At 34.3% G+C, this 27,947-nt stretch overlaps 1 protein-coding gene across 7 annotated transcripts in view; it reads right to left on the bottom strand.

The window, feature by feature from the left end:
• TDRD3 (tudor domain containing 3) overlaps positions 1-27,947 on the bottom strand; it is a 160,732-nt gene that overhangs the window by 8,250 nt on the left and 124,535 nt on the right. For 4 of the 7 annotated variants that reach the window (XM_042977702.1, XM_042977692.1, XM_042977709.1 and 1 more), the window contains 2 exons: positions 27,150-27,275; positions 16,201-16,286 (listed from right to left, as the gene is read on the bottom strand). In XM_042977702.1, the coding sequence (XP_042833636.1) occupies positions 16,201-16,286; positions 27,150-27,275 (212 nt within the window). Of the gene's footprint in view, positions 1-12,974; positions 13,024-16,200; positions 16,287-27,149; positions 27,276-27,947 lie in introns of those variants that run through there. The other 3 variants (XM_042977730.1, XM_042977721.1, XM_042977715.1) reach the window with 2 other exon arrangements.

Below are 27,947 nucleotides of genomic sequence, written 5' to 3'. Positions count from 1 at the left end.
CTAAGATTCAAAATGCATCCTCTTTTCATGCCAATATTTACTAGTTTATTGCTCCTTTTATTAAGAAGATATAAAATACAATAATCACTGTGTCATCAAGCATGAACGGAATGACAGTTTGAAGAAAATAAAAAGTCCCAGGACCAGTGCAAAAAGGAGATGACAACTTCACCTATGAAACATGTTTGACAGGTCACATCTTTCTTGAGAATGATCTTCAGCATACACTGTATCTGGAGTGAGAACACAGACAAATACATCTTCCCTCATTTATAAATGAGCCCTGGTACAAAAGCTCATTGGAAATCAGTCACTCGGAACCTGAATCATACCTCAGTAAAAGGTATGCAACATTTAAATAGAGGTAGGGTTCTCTGTTCTACAAGGTGAAGTGCAAAAATAACAAATCAAAAAACAAACAAACAAAAAACCCAAAAAAACCCCAAAACAAAAATTAAAAAAAATGAAAAAACAAGGTGAACCATACAAATGAGTATTTTAAGGAAGGTGCTGGATCAGTGGTTCTCAACTGAAAGTGATTTTTTGCCCCCCAGGGGACCTTAACCACTGTCTGGAGACATTTTTGGTTGCTACAACTGAGGGATGCTACTGGCATCTAGTGGGTTTGAAGATATTTCTGGTTGTTACAAAGTGAGAGGGTAAGGTGTAGGCGAGTTGTTACTACATCTAACGGGTGGAGGCCAACGATGTTGCTAAATATTCTAAAAGGCACAGGGCAGCCTACACAACAAAGAATTACCCAGTTCTAATGCCATCAGTGCCAGAATTGAGAAACCCTGGGCTAGGCCAAGGGAGGAGGAGGAAACTTCCTACTCCTAAGTGCCAGCCTGGAAAATAATTCTGAAATTCAGGAAGCTTGGGTTTGCCACCTTTCTTGTCTGTCTCTAAGGCTGAAACGCTAACCCAAATCTCTATGGAAATTTTGTTGTGGGGCGGGGGGGAGGGGGCTCTATTTGCCAACAATGCCACATTTTCCTCTGCTTCACTGACATATTCATATATCTTCTTAAATTACCATTCCTTCGGCATTTTCCCACAACCATGACTCTGTGAGGAGACAATCAGAGATTATTTGGTTGGTGAAAGTGGGGAGCAGGGATGGCAATTCTCTTCATAAAAAAACTTAGAAAAACTTATTACTACTGTCACACATCTTTTAATAGGTATTTTGTGTGTAATTTAATAAAATTTCTTCTAGTCAGTTCCTTCTCACAGAATTTGTATAGTAGTCACAAAAACATAATCCAGCATATGAAATGAACACCATGTACTCTCAACAACAAGCCTTGAAATTTAGGATACTTTGAATAATGAAATATTAATGAGTACATATCTCTATCAGTGATTCACATATGAGTCACTCACCCTGTGAATTTCCAGGCCACCTTTTGCCTGCCTGGTGAGCTTCTGTAGCCAGTTTATAGAAATATAAATTCATTTTAATACAAAACCTAAACAAAAGTTAAAGACAAACTTGCTTTCCCAAAACATCATGTAATAAAGGCAAAACTATGGAGACAGTGAAAAGATTAGAGGTTGTCCAGGGTAAGGGAGAACAGAGGGATGAATGGCAGAGCACAGGGGATTTTTAGGGTAGTGAAACCATTGTGTTATGATACTATTATGGTAGATACATGTTATTATACATTTGTCCAAACCCACTGAATGTACACACCAACAATGAAGCCCAATGTAAACCACGGACTCTGAGCAAATGCATTACTCTAGTGGGAGATGTTGATGATGGGGGAGGCTGTGTGTAGGGGTGGGGGGCAGGGAGCATATGGGAAGTCTCTGTATCTTCCTTTCCAAAGAATCTAAAACTGTTCTAAAAAAATGAAGTATATTAAAAAAAATAGGCTGTAAAATAGGCCATGTCAGTGGGATACTTTGTGCCTTGAATAGTGCTGATGATGTCGTGGATCCTTAATATTTGATAAAATGTTTCTTGACATGCCTTATTAATAAAATGGCACATTTCAATCCATTCAGATTCTTCCTGTGGTTATCAGTAACTAGAATATGACAATTAAACTGCTTTCATCCTTGGGATGCCAGGAGAATGAATTAATGTGTGAAAGCCACTTTGAAGTTTATGGAGCTTTCTGAATTGATTTTTAGGTTGTGCTCAATTTTGATTATACCTTGGATATTTATAACATTTCCTCTTCATCCCCACTGAAACTCTGACCTTTGATTTTATGTTACAGTCCAAACAGGTGAAATAAAGTATCTCTGCCCCATTCAAAAACAAGAACAAAAAATCATGTAAAGAAGAATTTAAAATATTTTTAAGTAACCTATTTTAAATCAATTAAACTAACATTCCAGTATATTAGAGTGACTTAAAATTGAAAGTAAAAGCTGGATTGGTTTTTTATTTTCTGTGAAGGTTATAACATCTGTGCCCACTAGAATCATGTATTATGATCAACGCTGAACTTAATTTACCAATTATTCTTGTTTAAGAAATATGTTCCAATTGAATATTTACAGCTGTATCACAAAACAAACCAGGCTTGTGGTAGCCTGGAACCACAAACTGTTTTCTATAAAACAGAAAGTTTCTGTAAAGAACAGTAATCCAAATACCTAAAAACTATTATTTGCTCAAGGAATTAGTACCGTAACCTGAGCTAGAACACAAGTCTTCTGACTCACAGTCCTGTCTTTCACTCTGCTCCCAAAGAATGAGGGTGAGGAATATAGTTATAATGAATGCCAGAACTGGAAGAGGAATCGGAGATACTCGAACGGAGCAGATTACATTAAAAAATATATATATCAGAATTATCGTTTATATTTTGGGTAAATGTGGCACTCTGGCTTCATATGAAATTTTATATAGAATTTCACCCTAAAGTAGATGGGCCCAGGTTACAGTGAGTGTTTTACATGTGTCAGCAAGCAGTATCCCCTTGGCTTTCTCTTCCTCAGCCCCTCCAAGCTCTGTAACTCCCTATGGCACAAAAACTAGCCCCATCTAGTTCAGCCTCTGCTGAACACGGGGAACTAGCTGGGTCGACTGACTTGATGAATATAAGAAAGTGTGGGGCGCCTGGGTGGCTCAGTCGGTTGAGCGTCCGACTTCAGCTCAGGTCACGATCTCGTGGTCCGTGAGTTGGAGCCCCGCGTCAGGCTCTGGGCTGATGGCTCGGAGCCTGGAGCCTGCTTCCGATTCTGTGTCTCCCTCTCTCTCTGCCCCTCCCCCGTTCATGCTCTGTCTCTCTCTGTCTCAAAAATAAATAAACGTAAAAAAAAAAAAAAAAAAAAGAAAGTGAGCTGGTGGAAGAAGAGGAACCAAAAAGTAGGCCTCTGACTCCGAGTTCGGAACCCTTTTGCCTTTGCCTTCTATCACAGAGAAAATCTAAACACTTCTTTTGACTTCAATGAATTAAATGCCTCATTTGGTAATAAAACCTTCTGCACCTAGGTGAGGAAAAAAAAATCTCAAGTTTCACTAACATATGAGAGTGTCATATATAACCAAAATAAGTAATTTTGTAATAGACTAATTTCTCTATGTTTGAAACTTTGGGTAAAAGAAGATACCATTTCAGAATTATACCACTTAGAATTAGAGTCTCCCCTTCCCTCAGAGCAGATCTAAGATCATCCCTTTAATACGTACCATGTCCAAGAATATTTTATTTAAACCAGATATTTTATAGCAGAAAAGAAAAATACTGATTCAAGACCAAAAAAAAAAAAATAATAATAATAATCTGATTCAATCTGATCTAATTACTAAACAGCTGTTCCAAAATGCATGGCTGACAGAACCCAATGCTTTCATTCCTGTATCACACAGGATTTCAGGAGAAAAATGAGACATTTCACTGTGGTTCTGATCTTTTCAGAAAAGAGTATATTTTTTTAGATTTATACAAAAATTGAAATTGTTGATGATGCTATATTAGGAAGTTATCAGAAATCTTAGTTCAAGGATTTTACTCCATGCCCTGCCAGCTAGAGCACAACCTACATAAGACAACTAACTTAACACAGAAGAAAACTAGATGTTTAAATGACAGTAAAAGCAAACACCGTACTCTTCATCACAGTCCCTCCTCTAATTTCATTAAGATCACCGACCCTTTACTATAAAGTAGACAAGCCATTTTTGGCAGTTTAGGCACTTAAGGAAATTGAGCTGAACTTCAAAATGTTCCATCCATATTTTAACTACGAGGATATGAAAAAGAGACCAGTAAACATGTCACCCTTACCAAATTGCGAAAGTACAGACACTCCTACATTCAAAAACACACCTGAGTTTATTTACAACTTGGAACAGAGAAAAAGGAAATGGATGTTTATTCCATTGTGTGCCTGGCATTTTGCATTCTATCTCATTTAATCCTTGTAACAGTGCTTTGAGTTACCTAATCTCACCTCTCTACAGATGAAGAAACAAAGTAATTTACCCAAAGCTATATAAGTGGCCATGCTTGAATAAGATTCCGGGCTGTCTGCTCCAAAGTCCTTTCCATTGCATCACATAGTGCATATTTACATATCTTGCTTCAGACAGTTTGGCTTACTTTTTTCTAATAGCTAGCTTAAGATCATTTTTAAGTAAACGGATGGCCTCTGTCCCGAGGTCTCTGTCCTAGCACAAACATCATTTACTGGTCATAATCTTTGCTGAAATACTACAGTGAGGTCCAAAGAATGAATATATGTTTTATAAAAATGTGCACCTCTCTAAAACTCATTGGCTGCTTTAGCTTAAGATTAAAAAGATTCCAAAAGCTTGCCCAGAAATCAAGGTACGGAGCATATCCTGCTCCCAGATATGCCGATGTACTCAAAGATTTCCTTGAGAGATACTTCATGACATGGGTATTTGAGACCTCAGTCTCTTAAGTCAGATCTGAGTCTCAGTTTAGCCTCTACCACTTTGAGGCATGTTACTCAACTTCTCTTGGTCTCAGTTTTCTCACACAGAAAATAATAATGAACTCATAGGTTTACATGGAGAACTGTATGACATTTTAATACTTAGGAAGGGTTTATCAAATAAGCCTTCTATGTTCTCTACTGTTGTGAAGTAAGTAACCCTTTGACAATACAATATATGTGCCCACTTCAATTAAACTATCTAGACTCACAGACTTTGCTAAAATTTAGGAAGTTTGCTGCTATTCCTCAGGTCGTTTTGGGCAGATAAGGAAAGTGGAAGAGTCACTGGAAAAAAAAAAAAATGAAAGAGCCAATGCAAGGAGGAAGATTCTTGCCACACACTTGCCATTTTTATCTACTGAAATTAAAAAAAAATGATCTACACATTAAAACGAATAGTTTGTTTAATTGTTAATAGTTTAATTCTATTGTTACCACTGGTTTTGTTTCTTTGGGAGGTATTTTTTTTTTTAATTTATTATAGAGAAAAAAGGAAAATAGAACAAAAAAGGGGAGGAAACTGGCAAAGAAGCACTCTTGAAAATCAGTCAAAAGTTATAGACACGATTTGCATAAAATCTGAACATTTTAAGAGGAAGCCAAAAATAAGTTAATGTGATCAGTCTCTTTGAATATCTTGCCTTTAGATCATACCCTTTAAATTTTGGTAAATGCTATAAAAAGGAACCAGTTAGAAACACTATTTAAAAAGTTGTACAGCAATGACAATTCATAATAGACAATGCCTATCTATGTTGATCTGTTTTTAGGTCAATGCCTACAAATTATTTATGCAAAAGCAACCAATGTTTTAGAATATCTTATGGTCAAGACATATGAGCACTAATCACAAGTGGTTAATCATTTCGCTCTCATAATTTATATCATTTTTACATCTTAAATGGGCAGGCTAATATAACACAATTTAAGATGGGTTAACCAATTCTTTCTCTGAAAGTAATGATTTCTGCACCATAATGCCAGAGCACTTCTTACTCTAAAAGTCAGCCCGATGCATATTATGTAACTGACCACCTGAGACAAACACTTATGGTATGCTACAGTGACGTGTAATACAGATTTAGGAAACAGAAATAGAAAAAAAAAAATCTCCATGTCAAATTGAGGAAATATAGGCCAGATCTTTGCCATTAAAAACTATGGAAGTTTGGAGGAGGGAGGGGACACGTGACTTGACATGCTTTATTTAACTATAAGAAAAAAGTCGCCATGCCTAATAACAAAGAAATGAAATCATTGCTGATGTGTTCACCCCCTTAATGAACATAAAGGAAGACTGACAGGAAAAAAGTTAAACACTTAAATCTTCAAGCAGATAGTGGCCCAATGTGACAAACATCATTATACATTTAAATCCCATTCATACCTAAAAACCCATACTAACAAAGTCTGCATAATGAACTGAAAATATTTCTCTTTAGTGAACCATAATAACAGATGTTTAGAAACCCTTATCCGTTAACAGGCCAGTTAACAAAGTCCTGTAGAAGGACTACAGGAGTCAGTGATCTGATCTCAGTACAAGATCCACCTACCGCCTTCAGGTAACTCTGGTGAGGGGTACTCAGGCTCTTTTAGGCTCTCTGTTCTGCACAACAAAGTACAAATCTGCATTTCTAGAAGTCCCACCTACATTTCTAGTTGAGTCTGTTTCCTTTGCCATATGAAAGATTTTAAGCTATTTTAAAACAAGTATTATATCTCTCTTCAGTCTTCTACTTTCTAGAAGGAAAGACTCAGCTCTTGGAATCACTTGTCAAATACTATTATTTCTAGAATCTTCCAACATCTTCAATGTCTTTTCTTTTATTTCACTTTAATAGTTACTATTCTTTAGAACCTAGTTTTCAGATAATATTCCATGTAAAGTCTGCTTGGAACATAATACTATTATTTCCCATAGTGAACAAACTCTATATAAATCTATTAGTGCAATCTAGCCTTGCTTTAATGTTTTCAGCAGCTGCTCAATCACTACTTGTTCATATTGTACTTGTCATCAAGCAGAGTCCCTATAACCTACTCGTAGGTCTATATCATTCTGTATTTGAAAATAATTATTTCCCCAATCTAAGGTCTTAAATTTCATCGCAATTGAAATCCATACACTAATGAAAGATATTATTTTGGCACAGTATTATCATTGGTGTATTCTGAATATATAATATTAAGTCAGTTTTTCCGACAAATGGTGATTTGGTGATCCTTCTTTCTTTCTTTCCTTCCTTCCTTCCTTCCTTCCTTCCTTCCTTCCTTCCTTCCTCTCTCTTTCTTTCGAATAGTGAAAATTAGGACTACTATCTAAAAGGGTAAGACCTAAACAGATGGCTAAAATGTAGTATAATCCTAAAACTAGATTCCAGGGAAATTTAGAGGATAAAAAGAGAGTCTCGGTTTCAGATTAAATTCTCTTAGCAACACAATAGTAAGTGAAAGGAACAAGTTGATTTTTTTTCTGCCCTATGTAAGATACTTTCCAGCTGATACTTCTACCCACATATGTCTTCACTTTTCCATTCAAAATTCTCTAAATTCATGAGAATTAAGGTTGAATAAACTGTTTGAAAGATACCTTAATCAAAACAATGTATCACATATTGAAGTACACATTTACTTACAATGCTGAATATTTTTATATATACTATTTCATTAAACTCCCACAAAAATCCTCAAATAGTTTGGTACCATCTACGTTCATTTACAGGTAAAACGTAGGATCATGTGTGATGGTGTCAGTGAATCCAAAACTTGAATATCAGCTTTGTAACTTACTAGCTCAAAGATTTTAGGCAAGTTACTTCATGACTCTGAACCCGTATTTGTAGTTTCCCGTGTATGTAAAATGGGAATGCTAATAATTATTTCATAGGGTTCCTGTAGATATTAAATTGGTTAATGCAGTTCAAGAGTTATACATGGTGGTCTGGTGTATGAGTGCTCCAATTATAGTGAAGTCTTGAACGTAAGGACTCTAACCTTCACGTTCTCAACCATTTATTCCCTTTTCCCTCAGTAAGTTAGTAGAGAAATAACATTTCATCTTGGTGTTAACTATGCTTAAATTTGTGGATTTCAGTATGCTTAAATTTATGGATTTCTTTTCCTCCCATTGAGATTTCAAAATGTTCAGTATATGAGGAATTAGCTTTAAAAAAAAAATCATTCTCTTTCCAAGTTTAGGAGACCTTCTCAATCATTTTTGACGGTTAGATAGTTGAAGAAAGAGAAAGGTATCACAAAGATTTTCTCTAAGAATAATAAGGGAGAGAAACTTATCTCTGTCAACTCAGGTAAAGGAAAATTAGACAGCATATATCACCTGATTTAATCAAGGCTATTAAACATACTATATTTTCCTGTAATAATACTATTTCCAGTTTACTGAAATTCAGGAACTCTGTTTTAGATGTTCAACACAGGCTGGGAGAACTGATAATATACTCTTGAGGGTAATTTGCTCATCATCTTGTACGAAAGAAGAACATAATACATATTTGTTCTTATTAAATATGTGTTTTGTTCTCCTTGTTCGAGAATGAAGCTATTTCTCCTTGTCCATAGAGTCACAGTGGAACAATGACAGCAAGGACAAGTTAGGAAGTATTACGGAGTCAAAAGATTTTCTTAGGTTTTTCAAACACTTAATATGTGCCCTTCTGAAAAGAATCAAGGTAAAACAATCCACTTTTTAATAATTCTAAATTCATCCGTAAGATTATTTAACGTATATTCCTTTACACAACTTAATACTCCTCTCTTCTCTCTCCCACCACCACCCCCGCCCCCCCACCACACACACATGATGTAAGCTGCTTATTAAAGTAAAAAGTAAGGCAAGTAGGTCCTCTGGGCTAGAAGGAAAGGCCAGCAGACAATTAGTGATAATGTCATTTTTGTACAGGAATTTGTAAAACTGAGGATTACTAATTAAGGCTTAACAAAAAAAAAAAAAATCAGTAAGACTAGGAATGTTTATGATGCTCTTCAGAGTTTACAAACTCTGAAAGTATAAAGTGTATGATGGTAGTCAAATTTCACTTTCATTACATATGAATAAGGACACGACAGTCTTTTAAAAGCTGAACTGAAATGAGAAAAAGCCTGTCCAGGGTTAAACACTAATTTATGCAATCCCCGGTTTTGACAAGAATCCTGTCAATGGCAAGCAGCAGGTACACCGACAGCAGGATAGGCTGAGCAGGTTTGTGTCAGAGTCAGGATAGGGGTCGCCAATTTATGAAGGCTGTTGCAAACATAGGACTTCAAAAGTGTGAAGGAAAATGGTTTTGCATTAGGAAAATGATGGAAATTTTATAGCTTTGCAGGCAATACTATTAGCTTAAAAGAACACAGTTCTTTTAGTTTGTGGGAAAAACTAGTTTACTTTTAAAAGATTTGTGGATTTTTATATTAGGATTGCATTTTAAAAGTCCTAATACAGAAGTTCATTATACTAGTAACATCCTAATAGAAAAGAACATTTTAAAAAGAAGTATAAAAGAAAAAGGAATTCATTTGAAGAAAAAGATGGGACAGGGAAGCAGTCTGGTTTTCCTTTGAAGAGGGATAATTTGGGATGGACACCCAACTCCTGATTTGAAAGTTCCAATTAGTAGCTGCTGATGTTGCAATCCAGGATCAACAAACGTCACTTTAAAGAGATGGGCAGTGAAGGAAAGCTGCTCTTTCCACAGCCTAGAAAGAAAACTAAAGAAATGGAATCAACAGTAATTAAAAACCTATGTGTGAGGCGTTTCAATCATTCAATGACTGAACAAAACGCTTATTGAACAGCTACTATGATCCTTACAACAACCCTATCAAATTGCATATTTTTATTGCTATTTTTCAGAAGAGAAAACAAAACCTCAGGCTAAAAAAGAGGATATATCTTGCCCAGGTTATGCTGCTCTTTTCACACATCCCAGTGGATGCAGAGGCTGAACAAGAGAATTAGATTGTTCATGTTAAACTCTTCGAAGTTTATACAAAAAGATAAAAATCAGGTGCTTTCCATCTAAGTTGCATTTTAAGCACATCGTGAAATTAATAAAATAAAGTAGATATAATAACACTTAGGTGCCACAGTTCCTCCTGTAAAGCACCAATTATCCATAATGCTATCTACTCTGAAGGACTCAATTGAGAGAACAAAAGACAGTGAGGTGGTTACACTCTTCATAAGCAGCAACTATACTTTACATGAATTAAAGTAAATAAAGAGCTTAGAATCATGTCTGGTACAAAATTAAGTGTTCGATAAAGTGTGCTATTATTAATGCTTCACAAATGTAAAGTTCTATTCTTTATAATGCCACATAAAACATAAACAGTTTTTCTTTCAGTGGTTCGAGTCAAGCAATTTGACTATATTATCTTAGTGAATTATAGAAGTTAAAAACCTAACACGCAATGCTAAATGAGCCTCCAGGTGGCACTTTACATTTCCAAAGTGATTCTTACAATTATCGGTGTTAATAACCAATGTCAAATATAAAAGAGAGGCTGAGAATCTGGTCAATTAGCAACATACTCATTTTTCTTCCAGTGAAGAAAGGAACCCAGAGGCAAACTTCTTTACCAGGGCAAATCCTATCAGCCTACCAAATATAGAAATTGTCTTTATAAAATTCATCCAAGTTAATGTTCCCCACCTAGGTGTCTACAGACGGGAGCATTAGCACTCCCGAGAACATGACTATGAGAAGGAGAATATAATAAAGCAGTAAAATGTACCAATACAAACTATTACATGTTCCAAGATATTTATCCTCAGGGGCTTGGATTAACACAAATAATTCTGTTGTATACTTAATTATCAAGGTCTTAACTTTACCTAAGAACTTTAATTTTTTTAAAATAAGGGATGTTCCTTAATTTCAGAATTTGATGCCTCACGTAGTAGTAGTATTATGCTTCTCTGTTTGAGTGTTTATCACATTCAGCAGCATAAACTTGAGACAGACTATTTTTCTAAGCTCTCTCTGGTCTTAGCAAGAGACTATAAGTTATTTAGGCTCTTTTTAGAAACTCTATCAATTTTGTGGTGTGGTATATCCATGATGAGCCATCCCCTTTGGTGACAGAACAAGAGTATCCCATGGTAGTTTATAAATTAACTCCAAAACTGTGAAGAGTATATGTTCTTAACAGGATTACTTAGTTTCTTATTTGGATTCTGTTTTATACTTCCATAGCTAGTAAGTGTCAACTCTTTATAACTGTCATGCAAAAACCGTGATGAACATTAACAAAAATTCCTTATTTAAAACCATGTCCATGTAAGGAAAATCTTTCTCCATGAATCAGTCAGTAACAGGTGGACAGGTCAATAGACAGATGAGGTCTCAACAGATTAAACAGCAGTTTTTAAAAAATTTTCTTACCTTATTTTGTTCTCTAAATGAACAATGTAGTAACTATCACAGCTTTTAAAACACTAATATCTTTCGTGTGCTCCCATGCGTACACACACACACACACACACACACACACACACACACACACACTGTGTCTTAGAATGTTCAAGTACCTAATTAACATTTTTATCTATTTAATATATCACTGCCTGGCATCAAGATGAGCTCAAGAAGCCCTGAAACTTTGGGGCACTTGGGTGGCTCAGTCAGTTGAGCGTCCGACTTCGGCTCAGGTCATGATCTCACGGCTTGTGAGTTCGAGCCCCGCATTGGGCTCTGTGCTGATGGCTCAGAGCCTGGAGCCTCTTCAGATTCTGTGTCTTTCCTCTTTCTCTGCCCCTCCCCCACCCACACTCTGTCTCTCTCTGTCTCTCAAAAATAAAAAGTAAATAAAGATTAAAAAAATTAAAAAAAAAAGAAGCCCTGAAACTTTGTTAACATTCCTAGGATTGTATTAATGTTAATGGTAAGCTTAAATCCACCTTCACAGGGCATTTTCCAATACTAAACTTTGCTGAGGTCATAGAGCAATAATATAGTCATTATGTTTGTGCAGACTTTCAAATATCAGGTTCCTAGTAAAAACCTCTAGCGAAAATTGGCTAGGAGTTAACTGTTAGTTTCTGTTTAATAAACATGGAAAGTTCTTCTCATTTGTATATCCACTTATACTTTTCTTGTACTAAAAGACTAGAAACTGAGAATGAACTGTCACAGTAGGCTTTACACATGACTTTTACTAAGGGTTGAAAACTTCTGCTGTGAAAATACATTCTTGGTTAACTCCCTCTGTCATATTCCTGGGCAGTCTCTGAATCTTTACCTCGCTCTTCAAAATTCATCGCCTCTTCTTGATCTCATTACTTTCAACTGATGACCTGATTTTACTTCATAGAGAAGAGAGTTCATTACAGTTATTCAGCTTCCTTCCCTGAAACCCAACAACTTAACCTCGCCCACATCTTTATTTACTTCTTTCTCCTCCTTTCTCTAGTGTTCCTCAACATACGCGAAATCACGTTATTGTGCCCCACTTTCTTACCATGGCCTGGGATCTTAAAAATGTTTATTCCCATTTTTACAACTTCTCCTTCCTTCTTTGCTTCACTGTGCCTTTGATGAAAACACGCTTGGGCATTTCCCTTGAGCTCCTTTACTCTTTATTCTCATCCTCTATGCTCTTTATCTTCACAACCAAGGTCTTATAAGTAGCCTACACTTCATTTTCTTTTTGCCCATTCTCAAGAAACGCTAAGTTGCGATCCTCCTGCACCAATTCCACTGGAAATGCATTCTACAGTTACCAGTCACCTATCGATTGCCAAATCCACTAGGTACTTTTTAGTTCTTATCTTCCTTGATGTTTCCAGCATTATATTTTATGGATTCAGCAGTCATTCCTGTTGGCCAAACCCCTGTCCTCCCTGGCCAGACTTTCCTAATGCCTCTCCCCACCCCTTAACGAATTCCCCGGAAGTCTGACTCCAGTCCTTGTTTTTCTCTTTGCACACTTTCTCTAGGCAGTCTTACCCATACTCTTTAATTTTGCCTAAATTTTGATAACTCCAGGGTCTCACCTCTTGCCTTAACTATTGCAATCACTGGTCTCCAGGCTCTCTGCTTTCACTGAAACCCATTTTCCATACCAGGCAACAATCTGTTAAATCAAAGATCACATGAATGGTAGGTAAGTACAGATTAAAGAAACATTTCGTAGGAGAAATGTATATGACACTCTCCTGCCTAAAATCCTTCCATAGTTCCTATTCTGAGGGATAAAATTCAAACTCCTCACCATAACCCACCTTACTCTTCACGCTTTGACCCCACCTGCCTTGGCAGCCTCGTCTACTGACATTTACTACACCCACCTGTACTGTTGCCAACATACCTCACCCTACCATGCCCTCTAGAATTTCCCTGGTTACTCTGTTTTCTTACTTTCCTCCCTTTTTTTCCCAAACTAAGTTCTAAGTTCCTTTCACGACTTTCGAGATTCACATCAAACTTCATTCATCCAGAGTTAACAAATATTTATTGAGAGCCCCTTATGTTTCAGGTACTGTTCTGAATGCTGAAGAATTAGCTGAGACAAAGTGTTCTCACACTGACTTCACTTCGGGGGTTGGAGGCAGGACCAAGATGTGCAGAAAATAAAGCAGGGCAAAGGGGAAAGAGAATTTGTGTGATGGCACACTGCTGTTTTTATAACAGGAATAGTCAGGGAAGGCCTTGATTCTTCCATGAATTGGTTCCTGACTCAGTTAGGTATTCTGTGCTCTGCTCAGGATGAACAGGTGTTGGCTTACTTGCTGGGCTCCTCTGCTAGTCTGTGACTCCTTGAGGGCAGAGACTGCTCATCTGTGTGTTTCCACTGTCTAGCACATAATCATTCTACGGAAATGTGCTCACCACTGTTCTGGGTGGAGAGGTAAAGCCACATAACAAGTGCTCAAGAAACAGGCTGGTGGAATAGACTGATACATATTTGAAATTATAAGAAAACCTCAAAATAAAAACTTCACTTTTTACTTAATATTTTAATAACATATCAAATGCTAACCAGGGACAAAGAGTCAAACAAAATATTATAACTACATAGTAACATATTCCTAAAATTATGAATGGTAGGTAAGTACAGATTAAAGAAACATTTCATAGGAGAAATGTATTTTGCTCTGTATTTGAAAGCACTTGGGAGAGCCTGAATTCTGAAGGTGTGTAAGCATCTTGGGAACAGTATAATTAAGGGAGAATTTTGCAAGGAATTGGGGAGTAGGCTGTATGGACAGAATGAAAATAGGTGATAAGACTTTGCAGAAGTAACTCTATTTGTTCAGTTGTTTTCATTTACTAATTACAGACAGGAACAAGTTTAAAGACCATGGTATTTTATCATGAAAAAACCATAACTGCATTGCCATTAACCTCACTGAAGGCAAAGGCAAAATTAAAAATTAAAAGGTGATGTTTTGTTTCTCATACTTTTTTAAACTCTCATATTTTCAGATCCTTTTTGCAAATTTTAGGGATTTTTAAGACTAAAATTCCCTAATTATGATCAACTTCCTTCCTGCTAATTTTATTTTGCTTGCTTTTCCTTTTTCAAATAAAAAATCATAATACAAAATGACAGAAAGTTTATAAAATTGAAAAAAGTGTATGTAGACACACATAATTCTACTACACTAAGCCATTACCTTGAATGTATTCTCATCCAAATCTATAAATTGGCTTTATTCACTCATCATAAATATTTCCCATGACATTACAGACTTCATAATGATCTTTTATGACAGCTCTATCATATTTCATCCATTAGTTGGAAGATCACTTATTTTACCATTCTCTTATTATTGTTAGGCATTTAGGTAACTTCTAGTTTTTATCACAATGCTGCAATGATCATCTCTCAGCAATTAGCTTATTTCCTTTGCTCTTTCCCTAGGAGAGATTAACAACTGTGGGATTATTGGTTTTAAACACTCTTTAGGCTTGGAAAAAATCAGAAGGATTACATCAATTTACACTGCCGTTGGCCATGTTTAAGAGTATTCACATCACTGCATCCTTGCCAGCATGAGCTTTACCTAATTTTTCCCCACCAACTCATACATTTAACCCTGCATGTAATTGTTTCAATTGCATTTGAATACTCCTAGAGTTCAATATTTCTAATTCTTAGTTATGAAAGATGACACTGCTACTTCAGCAAGAAACCATATTGAGCATAAGTCAAAAGGTCAAGGCTGTAAAAACAAAAGAAAATAAATAAAATCTTTAAGAAAGTTAATCTAATCATGGCATGATTAACTGTTATTGTGATCCATGATAATTAGGCATTAATGGCAAGCAGTTCACGGCAAGTGGCTATTATTGTTATTATTTACACATAGCCAGATCAAGCATTCTTAGATTACGGGGAGGGCTGGACCAGGTAGAGATTTAAGCTCTTTTACGCCCTCATAAAGATCCCTTGATCTGGAACCAGATGTGATCCAGAAGGCAAGTTCTCTTTCCTTCCTTAGCTCCACATAGCCTCTATACACCGAGCACCCAGAAAAGATCCTAGGCATTATGAGCATAGTTTGGCTGAGGGTGGGCTAGAACTTACTTTACTGAGAAGCAAAGATGAGGCCCAGTCAGATATAACTCTTTGAGAGTTATGGTCATTCAATCCCTTTTCCCATCTATGATTACACCTCAAGTCTAGGTTTTCAGTGAGACTTCTCAAGAGCTTTTAAATCCCAAACTCCTTGCATCTCTTTTCCCGCAGAGAAAGGACTAGAGGCACAATCATATTCCCATTTTCCCAGTCAACCTTACTAATTCATGGTCATAGGATTTAAGGTAATAGGATTTCCCTCTGCCAAAACATTGCTCCCCAACACTGTCTGAATATTCATGCAGTAGATTCTTCACATTTCTAAGCACATAATTCTGAGAAGAATAAAGGAGAAAGGTAGGAGTGTGAAAGGTAAGAAGCGGTAACAGTCATCTACACTTCATGGTGAAATTAATTTAACTAGACTGGTTTTGTATTCTTAGAATATTTAACTCTGAAGCATGCAGAAGATAGGAATAAGAATTCCAACATGGAGAGGACATAGGGAGAAGCAAAAGGAATTAAGTCATTTTGGGTTGCTTTAAAAATAACATAGCTGAGGACACTATACTATGGAACAACAGGGAAGAAGGCCAAGGTTACAATGATAGAAATGTATGTTTCTATATACCTTGGGAGTTTACAAAGCACATTTCCATTGATCGTATTACTTAATCCTCACGACAACCCTGTACTGAAACTGAGACCCAGAGATATTAAGTAACTTACCCAAAGTCACTTAGGTAGTAAGTGGCAGAGCCGGGACTCGACCCAGGTCTTCTGATTCTTCCTGTGCATTTCCAGCTCCCCTGGAGCTGAAGCAGGGGCAAAAGGGAGGTGGAAGTAATATGCTCAAGACCAGCCTTGCCCTCTCCCCTTCTTTTAAAGGCCAAGCAGAACAGACATGTAACTCTTGCAGTGGCCTCTTTGCATCAAATTCTCTCAGGATACAGCACACAGAATCTGAAAATGTTTCTCAGGCTCGGGCTCAAGAATAGCACTAAGTAGTAAATGATGTCAGAAGTAATTTTGGCAGTACTTTGCCACTGATGTGAAATTTACTGGAATCTCAAAGTATAGTAATTCTCACTTCAGAAAGTAAAAAAAAATTTTTTATAATTGAAATTATTCAAAGCAGTTTGTTTGAAATGTTTTGTTTAGCAGTTTGAGTCAAACCTTTTTAAATTATACCATTATAAAAATTATTTTGAAAAATACCTAAGAACCCAGATACCAAATATATATTTAACCCTACTCTATGGCCATTTTTTTCTATTTTAATCATCTTCCCTCAGTGATTATTGTCATTAAAGCAATTATAATCATTAGAATGGACAGAATATTCAGACTTTTTATAGCGAAGTATTTTCAACAAATTAATAGGAAAATGTATCATCTTCTTATAAATGAGATGTAAATCTCATATTTCTAAATTATATCTAAAAGGTCTTTAATGTAGCCTTTTATAATTAACTTTCTATGACAAAGTTTAGAGTTTTCAGTACCTAGTTTCTTGAATAGTTCCTTAATTTTTCTTAAAGAATTATGTATTTTAATTTCTCATCTTGATTGCTTACATTTCAAATAAGTTTTAAATATATTCAATGAGAATTTTTTTCTTTTCTTATTTCCTAAGAATACAAGGGTACAATTTAAATCAACTTGGCATTTAACCAACTTTTTATCACTTCTAGATCTTTTTGTACTCAGCTCCAGTACATCTGTCTCTAACAGTCTTTGCATTTATGAGAACTTGTGTCAGTTAGGTCTAGGTGCTAAGTAAGCATCAATTATAATCAGGGCTTATAAAAGATCAACCAAGGATATCAATTCATTTGTTCCCAAAGCTTTCAAAGGTTTTCTGAACTTGAAAAATGCTCTATTTAACCAGACTTCATTTGAGGATCAGTCTTGTCTGAGATGGAACATACCCAATCTAATAGTTAAAAGCCACGTGAAACCTTTAAGATGAATAAAAAGGCAAATACTCAGACACAAAACCAAAGAGGAAGAGGACAAGGAAGAAGAGTCTGGGTAAGGGGGAAGAGGAAAAGGACAGAAAATGAACAAAATAGAAGAAGAAGAAAAAAAGTTTACCTAGAATAAACAAAAAAATTCGAGTAAGTACTAATACTTTCAAGCTTTTGATATGCCTCCCTTTTCCCTTTGCTTTAAGACTTCAATTACATATTTGAAAAATCTAATTAAGTCTAACATTCTTTTGAATACTGATGGTCAAATTCAGGAATTCCTAATAATAATAATATTTATATTATCTAATGATTTTATGAGGTAAGAAAAAAATTAGTATATTTTCTCCACATTATTTTAAGCTTTATTTACATTAGTCTCTTCAAGATAAAATGATCATTATATTCTCCTAAAATCATTCATTAAATAGTACCAAAAATGGTTTCCAACATTAAAAAAAAAAAAAAAAAGAAGAACACAAGCCCATACATTTTAAAATTTGAACCAGAAAGAAACAGAATTAAACTGACTTCTAATATCTTACATTATATAGTAAGTTGTTGGTTAAGCATGACCAAAAAGGCTTACCCTAATTTTTTAATCACATGATCTGGGAAAAAATGAGCATACTTCAGGCAAGATAAAAGTGTCAATAAAAGGTCTTTAAAGTTATTCTAGTTTTGAAAAGTCAATGTTAGCCTTTCCCACTTCCCTCCTTCATGCTATCCTATTCGTTTAACATGCATAACAAAATTGTAATCAAGAACCATTCCAACAATGGTTCCCAGACTGGAACCATCTAGGTCTGATGGAGGCCTTATTAATGTTTATTAGGTGGTTTCTGGAAGGAAGGAAATCTATCTTCTACTTCTCTTATATCCTTTTAATCCTTTGGGTATATAGGGCAATCTATTTTCTGAAGTAGCTTTGCTACAAAAAGCATTCAAAGACTATGTATTGGAAAACTATCATATTAGACTATTACGCTTAGGCCTGATGTCTGACAAAGGACTCTTCACTAATAAAGGTGCCCACCAAGACTACATAAATCATCCATAAATCATAAATCAACACATAATTTCTGACCTCCTTCTACTGTTTTAGTTATCAAGCCCGTTCATGTGCTTACTTAAAATTCTAATCCCTTCAAGCTCTAAAAGAGCTGGTACTTACAGTATATATCTACCACTTATTTAAAGAGTTCTTTTGCACTCTCACTAGCTATTATCCAACCATAAATTCTGCCCTTGTTTATAATTATAAGTGCCTGGAAAAGGCAGGTTTCTTAAAATAAGAATATTTCCCCCTCTAGTTCACTCAAGTGAGCTGTGGAATTCTATCCAAGATTATCAATTCACCTCACTTAACTGTTGTAACCAGGAAAAGAAGAAAGGGAGATCAAGAGCAGTTAAGTATAAGAGCTTGCTTATTTTCCAGGAGGCTTTTAACAAGCTTTCAACTAATTAAAACAATATTATTCAAAAGCTTTAGAACATACAAGCCTATTAGTAAAAGAGCAATATAAATGTTGAAACAAAACAGAATTTTTGGTCTTTTAGGAATCTCCTTCGCTTAACAATGTTCACTTACCCACTGGAATTAACTTGCTTTGACACTTTCTTTTTGAAATGTCATCTTAAAAACAACAAAAAAAGGGATTTCAGATTTTGTCTTAGACTAGTTTATTGGGGAATAACAAATTCAAAACCCAAATAGATGATGAAAATGCCTTACTGCTGGAACATGTAAACATCATGTAGGTTATTGGGTGAGAATTACACAGAAGGACAGCAATATTATAAAAACTCTAATGGTAGTCTCCACAAATGACAATTTCTAAATGTTAATAAATAGAAGTTTTTAGAATTAGAATTAAGTTAAAATAAAATTAAAAGACCAGTGAGTTATAAGATGAGAGAACATGTTTGAGGACAAACTGCCTTTTACTATATATTTAGTCTCTATTTATAACATAAAAATATAATATTATGTTCCTCTTAAGAAGTTTGGAATATCTAAAACAATATATTTAAAGCTAAATCTTCACCCTATCTTAAAGCTGGGAAAATTTGAAAACTAGAAAGAAGGTAACAAGACAGCTAAGACGTTTTCCAAAATATGTCCTATAGATTTTCTGTAACAGGTTCTATAACAGGTTAAAAAAAAAGTTCCATGAACAAATAAGTTTGTGAAGCAATACATAGTATCTCTCTCAGAGATTAAAATATGTATCAACTGATGTGAATGTTCAACAGTATTTTCTAAATAAAAAAAATAAAAAACAAAAGCACTCAAAGCAAATGAACATAAGCTCATAGATCCAATAAGTGATATTAGCAAGGTTGCATGTTAACTACAAAGCACTGATGAAGGAAATTACAGAAGACCTAAATAAATGGAGAAAAACAAGATACAATAAAATACATATTAGTCTGTTATTGGCTCAAAGAGGTCCCATAAAAAAAAAAAAAAAAGCATGCTTAATTTTTTTAACCCAGCATTTTCCAAATGTATTTAACTAAATAGCAGAACTAATATTCTCAGAACACACCTTCTAGATGGATTAGGCATAAAACCATCTGCACAAAAAACTAATGACTTTTGTATTCTTACAGTGGTCTAAGTTGCTTAAATAGAGCCTCTTCAACTATGTTTACTCTTAATAAACCATATGGGTTTTCTTTTTTAGGCAAATAAAATGTACTCACTGTTGTAGTACTTCCTTTCCCTTCTGAATGGTGCTCTCAGTCAATGACAGGTTGCTAAGGGAGTTATTTCAAGCCAAGGTGTAAAACTCTTGCTAGTAGTTCCCAAGTTTAATGGAATTGGAAGCTCTATAACATTAGAGTATTTCTCACAAGGAGACAGATCAAACTCCACTCTTTCCTAGTGAAGCCTATCACACAGGATTCTAGAGTAAATAGCATAGATCCAGTAAAGTTCAGAAAATTAAGATCAATAGGAAAAGTAGTCCATATATATCAAGAGATACCACCTACCAAAGGTGAAATAAAGAAAGAAAGGAAAGAAAGAACAGTTAAAAAAAAAAAAAAAAAAAAAAAAAGCCAAGAGGATACAAGAATGTTTTGGAAATAAAAATGAAAACAGAGAGAGATGACTAACAAACAAGATGACCAAAGAATACACAAAAACAGTATTAAGCGGAGACACAAGATGAAAGGACAGTTGACAACCCCCTATGGTATGCAATCCAATATGTGTGGTCAACCCCAGACTTTAGGGGAGGAAAGATGTATTGCAGGGGCTCCATCTGAAAGTGCTGTGGTCCAACAACGCAACACTATTTTTCAGCTTCTTTAGGTGCAGATGGAAGAGGCTCAGAAATTCACTAGAAACTGAAATAGAACTGTGTGTATTTTTTTAATTCAAGGATGCCTCTTCGGATTGAAAATAATCTTTAAAATATACTGACATAAGTGTCTAGTCAAGGCACATGCCCAGTATAAGAGTAACACCGTTGGGACAGAGAAATAAAACAAAACAAAAATATTCCTCAGATTCATTTATTTTACTATTTTATTTTCTGTGCAATAAGTATATTAGCAAGTCTTTTGTATTATATGCAAAGGAATGGTAAAATTCAGTGCAGTTTGAAACGGCAATTTTAAAAGCCCTGGTATGTAAAATAAACGAAAAAACAAAAATTTACACTTCGAAGAGAACAAGGCTTGAGCCTACTAAATCAAAAACGCCAAAGGAAAAAATCAGTTCACCTGACAATCCCAGCACCCTTTGGCTGCAGCTCTCCCCCATGATGCTTCCTTAAAGACTACTTTGAAGGGAAATGTAAATCAGAGGATATTTGGCATAAATCTAAAAGCAACATATTTTAACTTTAACTAACAAACATCATAATTCAGGGCACCACACTTTAGGTTGCTATTAATAAAGGTGAGACTTAGAGGATAAAAGATTAACATCATATCTGCTGGTATTCATTTATGCAAAAATAATTGCTGTGGATTTTTCAAACAGTTATGCTAGCTTGATTCTTAATATTGATAACCAAATAATGTAAGGCTCAAATTGTCTTATGAATTATAGTTAAAGTTAGAAACAAACTGACTAGTATGACTATAATAATTTTAAAAAGACGGCACATCTTGGGTAATACCCTGCCATGTTATTTCACTTTGGAAGTTATTTCACCTTCAGAAAAAAGGAACATGACATAAGCAAATAACCTGTACATTCAGTGCTCAATAAAGAAAACCTCAGATTACCCAGAAACGTTTTAAACATGTCTTTATATATAGCTCCTTTGGGTAGATTACAATATACGAAGTTATCAAATAGCAAAATTCAAACAGTACTTTTTGTATAGGTTTTTTAAATTATTATCTAGTTTATTATTCTCTTAGGATTAATTTAAATGGTGAAATAAAATGTCTCTGTTAAATAATATAGCAGGGTCAAACGTAGATGCCAACATTTTCATAATCAACTGTTAGGTTTGGCTATCACAAACAAAATTTGGGCTTCAGGGGGTAGATACCAACAGTATGAAGTTGACATCTCTATGTATATGGTACACATTTATGAATGAATAATCTCTCTCTCTTCATCAGCAGCTTTCATATCTCCAGTAAAGTCCTTCTGTGTAATCCACAACCTCTGGTGGGAATTGTGAAAGGCTGAGCAATTGATGAAGAAATAAAGAATATCAAGTACAACCAAACTTTATGAAATCAAAGCTTGAAGACACTGCATGGAATCCCCAAATTCCATCACCCATATGTTCTTAAATTGGGCTAAGCTATCAGTACAGTTTCATTCTAACTCTGTTTATACTGCAACAAAACAAGACAAAACAAAATCGGCATGGCCTGTAGGACAATGTTTGAAAGGAAAGTTTCCCGAAATATGTATGGTGGAAGAAAATGTATTTCAGTATTTTAGTGACCTTAATCAACTTATGCTTTTAATGCAGAAATTTAAGTGTGGTAAATTATACCCACTAATTTATTTAAGAATTTATCAGCAAAAATGAAAAACCTTTGGACTATGATCAAATATGTGCTTGTACTTTTTATTGGCTACTAATTGGCAGAACTTCACTGTTACAGAATTCTAATATTCCTTTGAAGTTAATGATTTCGGTAACAACTGTCCTCTTTTTAATATCTATTATGATCTTTTAATATCAAACACAACCCAGATATAGCCTAACTTTATCACTACATCATTAAAATTGCTAACATGACCTTGTTCTAATACATTTAGGATCCATTTTAACTCATTAATTTATGTATCATAACTTTCAATCTCTGTCATTAAATAGGTTAGGGGTTTTTTGGTAATATGTTTCTTTTTAATATTTTTATTAGTGGTAGAATAATTTATAGCTTTTTGTGAGTGTCATTTGAATTTGAAAAGATAACTTTCAAATGTGCATTCCAGGATGTCATTATAAAATTTTGTGCAAACGTACTTCAAAAGTAAAAGTTCAGATCGACAGTTCCTTTTGTAAAGTACAGTAAAACTGAAATATATATACATATAATTATTTAAAAAAGCAAAACCCAAATCCTCCTAAAAACAAATTTTACTTTTTAAATAGATACGAATTTTTGAATCAAGTAAAATTCATTAAGTCATGCTTTTTTCTTCCACGTTAATTTTATCTTCAAACTACGGTGGAATAAAATAAAGACCTAAACATTACTTAATTAAAACTTTAGTAAACAAGATTTTTTCCACTCGCATTTTGTTTTAAAACTTCAAGAAGAAAGAATGAAGACCCCCATGAGATATTTAAGTTTGATTCACATAAGTGGAACTATAACTTTCTTCTAACTTTGTGCAGTGGGCAGGGATTTTTGTGTGCTTTGTGCACTAACATATATCCTTCACTTAGAATAGAGCCTACATAGTACCTAATAGATATGCAAAGAATATTTCTGAATATATGAATACAGAAAAACATTTAAAACAGGATGATCATCTAAAACGCAGTAACAACCCATCTGTCCAGAATTAATGACCAAGATGATGTGTATGTTAAGGCCTTGGAACTAAGCATTACCTATGTAATCATAATGGTTTTATTTGGAACAATAGCTGAACAATAATTATTTCCTGATACTAAGAAGCAAATACGATGAATTTATAAAAAGAAAGTTTAGAAACTAGCAAGTTCTAAAACATTTCTTGGGATATAAAAGTCTCAATAGAATCCAGGTCATAAAAATACTTGGAAAATCAAGACTTGACAAGTGTCTCTACAAGCTTAGGAAGGCAATTCAGAAGAAACCACACTCTAAAAACACAAAAGGTTTGTCTGAGCAGCAGCACCAGGGTATTTTACAATAATTCCAAATTGCCTGAGGCATCTTTTTACTGGTTTCCTGGTATTAGTTTTAGAGTTAAAAGGAACCAATTTGGAAAGGGCCTGCAGGAAACACAAACAGCAGTTTTCTTCGTCCCTAATGTTTTCTCATACAGTAATCAGAAATATAAAATAATATATGTATACTTTTCTTCCTATATAATTTTATAAATAATATGAGACTCCCTAACGCTTCACTTACTTTGGAAAAACAAGGAAAATCGTATGATGTTCAAAGAACATTGGGGGAAAAAAGCGAGAGCATTTATCCAGTTAAGAATAAGTTATGAACCCCACATTATGTGTGATAGTTAGAGAGTTCACTATAATAAATATGCTAAAGTTAAGAGAGAATATTTAACGACATCTAAAAGAACCAGGTGAAATCTAGCTAGAACAAAAAAAAATCAAGGATGACTTATTAAAAAGTTTACTAAATCATTTTGGAGGAAATAAAGTACTTAATCATAATCAGAACATATATTTTCACCATCTGAAATATCATCACTGAATATGTTCTGGAAGGAAAAATACGTATCCATATGGAAAGGGAAAAGTAGGTATTTAGTGTAGAGAGCAAAGGCAAATAACTCCTAAACTTCGTGAGAAAAATACTAACCCTTAAAGTAATAGGTAGATTTTTATTTTAATTTTCCATATGAGAGACTATTAACTTAGTCATTGAGTCTCTTAATATTTCATGCTTTTTATTTAATGATTTATCCTTACACCTTTAATAGATAATACAGGCAACTGATTTCTATGAAAGCTTTTGGTTTATATGCAGGCTTTTGGGCTGTTTTTCCTGCAAACTATTAGAAACATCTTCAATGAATGACCACTGCTACATTTAGGAAAAGGAGGTTTTTCCCAAATCTTATACCAATAAGAAACAAACACCTTCTAAGAGATAAAATATAATTTCACAATTAAAAAGAGACCAAGAGTTAAAAATTAAAAATTACACAATCCATGGGGTGAATGAACACTGTACCTTTGCAGCCCTTTAATTTTTCTAGTATGTTTACCAATTAGAATCATCCTCTTATTGATATAGTGGATATTTTGCTTTAATTTAAAACTTGCCACAATTCCAGTTACAATAAGAAAAAGTGCTCATAGACCCCAACATTAATACTCTCAGAGGCCAAGAGAACTCCAGACCAACTCTACACTAAATGTATTGACAACCGCATAAACAGCTTTTCTTCAGGGCCTTTTTATGTATATATGCACATATGTACTTTTAAAAAATGGAGATGGATGAAGATATGTTAAGCTAGTGGCTTCTGAATATCAAGGAGATGATTCTACAAACTAAGTCAATTACTCATGCAGAGAAAGAATGAAGAATGATCTTATCCCCAATAACGATGTTCATGATCCAACTTATTTGTCATATTAACTTATGCAAAATCATAAAATATCAACAATCACAGCAGAAAAGTAATACCAGAATCTCCAAAAGATTTAGTGATTCTCTCGTGCTTCTCACTGTAAAATATTTCAAGCATCTTATAAAAGATTTTTAGGTTGACTGCAAAATAAAGTAAATAAGTAAAAAAAAAAAAAATTAGAAAAGAGAATAGATGAGTATTCACAAATGGGTAGAAAGTAGAAAAGTACTGCTTGGCTCAGAAACACTACATGGACTGTGACATCTGTGAAATTTATTGTCCAGCTAAGTTTACATTGACTTAAAAATTAATGATAACAGAAAGAGGGGTATTAAAGGGGGAAAGGAAAAATCACTGACTAGAAAGAAAATGATCACTCAGTAGCAAACACCTTTGAATGGAAGAGCTACAGTGAGGAATGACAATGTGCTCATCAGTTATGGCCACCCTGAAACAGAAAAAGGAAGTAGAAAAGAAGTGAAGTAAGGAAACTAAATTTTTCTCTAGGGAGAAAAGAATAAAATCAATCTCTTATCAAATCCTCTTAAAAAAAAAAAAAAAAAAACCTGAACGTAAAAATTCTAGTTTGACTTTGACTGTAATGGTTAAACACATTTGGGAGCACATTACAAATAGCAAACAAGGACTCAACTTCTGGGAATACATAACCTATAAATAAATAATTAATTTTACCATCAAAACCAGATTAAGATGTATTAATGGAAAAAGAGAATGAAAGTAGCAGTCATAGGAGAATCAAAAGGGCAAACATATGGTTACATCAAGTTTCTCCATTAAAAGAAAGGCATAGATTAGATATTGATGGTATTTCAGTCCTTTAGAGAAAAAGTGGCTAAACTTTAGACAATGAGAGTGAGGGAAAAGATCTATTAATTAAACTTATGAGTCATTAGTAATAATATACTATAAAATATAAAATGATAAATTTTCTAGAAATTTCCATGGCCCAAAGCACAATTACTGGTACTAGGCTTTTGGTTGTTGTTTTCTTTATCTTGGGGAGAGTGGACGGTGGGCTGTGTGTGTGAGGGGAGTGGGTGACACTGAGGTGGTGACAGAAAAATGTAAGGAGACCAAAACTAAACTAAACTAAACTAAAAGGGAGCAACTGAGAGAAACCTGTATACTTCAAAGATAAGACTAATGCCTGGATAATACCATTTTATAGTATATTTTGATACTTTAGAGAAACAGAAACGAGTTAGACATCTAATGATAAGTTTATTAACAGCTACCCATAAAGTGGAAAAACGAAGTTAAAAAAAAACTTTATGAAACCAATTTTAATGTGCCTTGTCCTCCGTTTTTGCCTAAATGTAGCTGAGAATCTATATAAAGTCACATAAGCCCTTATATATAATGGACTCCATGAAGTCAACTGTTCTCAATTGCATCATCAAAATTACCACAGAACACTGACATACATTTGGCAACAAAATCAAGTAATTACTAAACAGAGACATTATAGTTAGTCTGTATGTATACATATATAAACATATATGTAGTAAATGCAGCATGACTTCATATATAATTTAAAGTGTTTTTCTTGATTTGATATGTAACGAAAATAATAAAGAACATACACGTATTCATCAGAGATTTAAATTTGATAACTGCTGGACATAATCTAGTCAAATTTAAGGTAACAAACTGGGAAAGAACAAAATATGCATAAAGGCTTGCAACTGTAAATAAGGGCACCCATTTCCAAAGCATAATATAACAAAGCATTACACAAGGAAAGTGAATTCCAATGCATTCATTTTATTGTAGTTCAATGTAATTATTAAACTAGAATCTTACTTTAGGAGTAGCCAGTTTTAAGTAAATTCAAAATATTTTTTCCACTGGCAGATTTTGTATTGCTATGACTAAACTTTTAGAGCTATGTATTTTCTTCAAAACAGCCTATGCCTTCGTACAGAATTTGAATCACGTACCCATGCCTCTGTCTGAATGGGCCTCATGTTGCTTAGTAGCACCTCTTCATAGTTTCCATAATCAATGAATTTAACAACAGCTGTCATGCCAGAAGAATGGAGAGCTTCAACTTCTGCTCGGTAGAACTGAGGAGACAAAAAGGAGTTGGGAATGTGACAACCCACTTTGTCTACAAAGGGCAATGTTTGATGGAAATATAAATACAATGTATATTTTTTGAAAGCTCATTTTTTAAAATTATTTTTTATTGAGCTATGTATATATAAAGGATCACCACAACAAGTTTAATGTCCATCACCACACAAAGTTACAAATTTTCTTCTTGTGCTGAGAACTTTTAAGATCTACTCTCTTAGCAACTTTCAATTACACAATATTTGAAAGAAAATTTTTAAGAGAATAATATTTTTAAGAAAGAAAACTTACCTGCAGATAATCATAAATTGGCTAAAAAAAGAGATAAATTCTCTCATCCATGTGAGTTCTGACATACACTGGGCAGTAGTAAGATTTCAGGACAGAACTAAGAAGGGTCAGTAGAGAAGAATATTCACACGTTAATGGGAATAAAAAAAAAAAAAACACCCCACAAAACTAGTGTTCTGTTTTGTTGCAAGCCACTGAAGCCCTTAACCAATATTAGTAAGATTATTCTTATGTACTAATCAGAAAATATAACTATGAAACCAATTTGACAATAAATTTCATATATTAAAAAAAAAAAAGAAAAGAAAATATAACTATGGAGCATAAATATATGACAAAAATAAATCTCAGAGAAAAAGGCTCCCCGCCAT

The sequence above is a fragment of the Panthera tigris genome, chromosome A1, assembly GCF_018350195.1.
Source record: "Panthera tigris isolate Pti1 chromosome A1, P.tigris_Pti1_mat1.1, whole genome shotgun sequence".
NCBI lineage: Eukaryota > Metazoa > Chordata > Mammalia > Carnivora > Felidae > Panthera > Panthera tigris.
The sequence above is the reverse complement of the archived record's forward strand: the minus strand, read 5'-3'. Positions and strand labels throughout refer to the sequence as shown.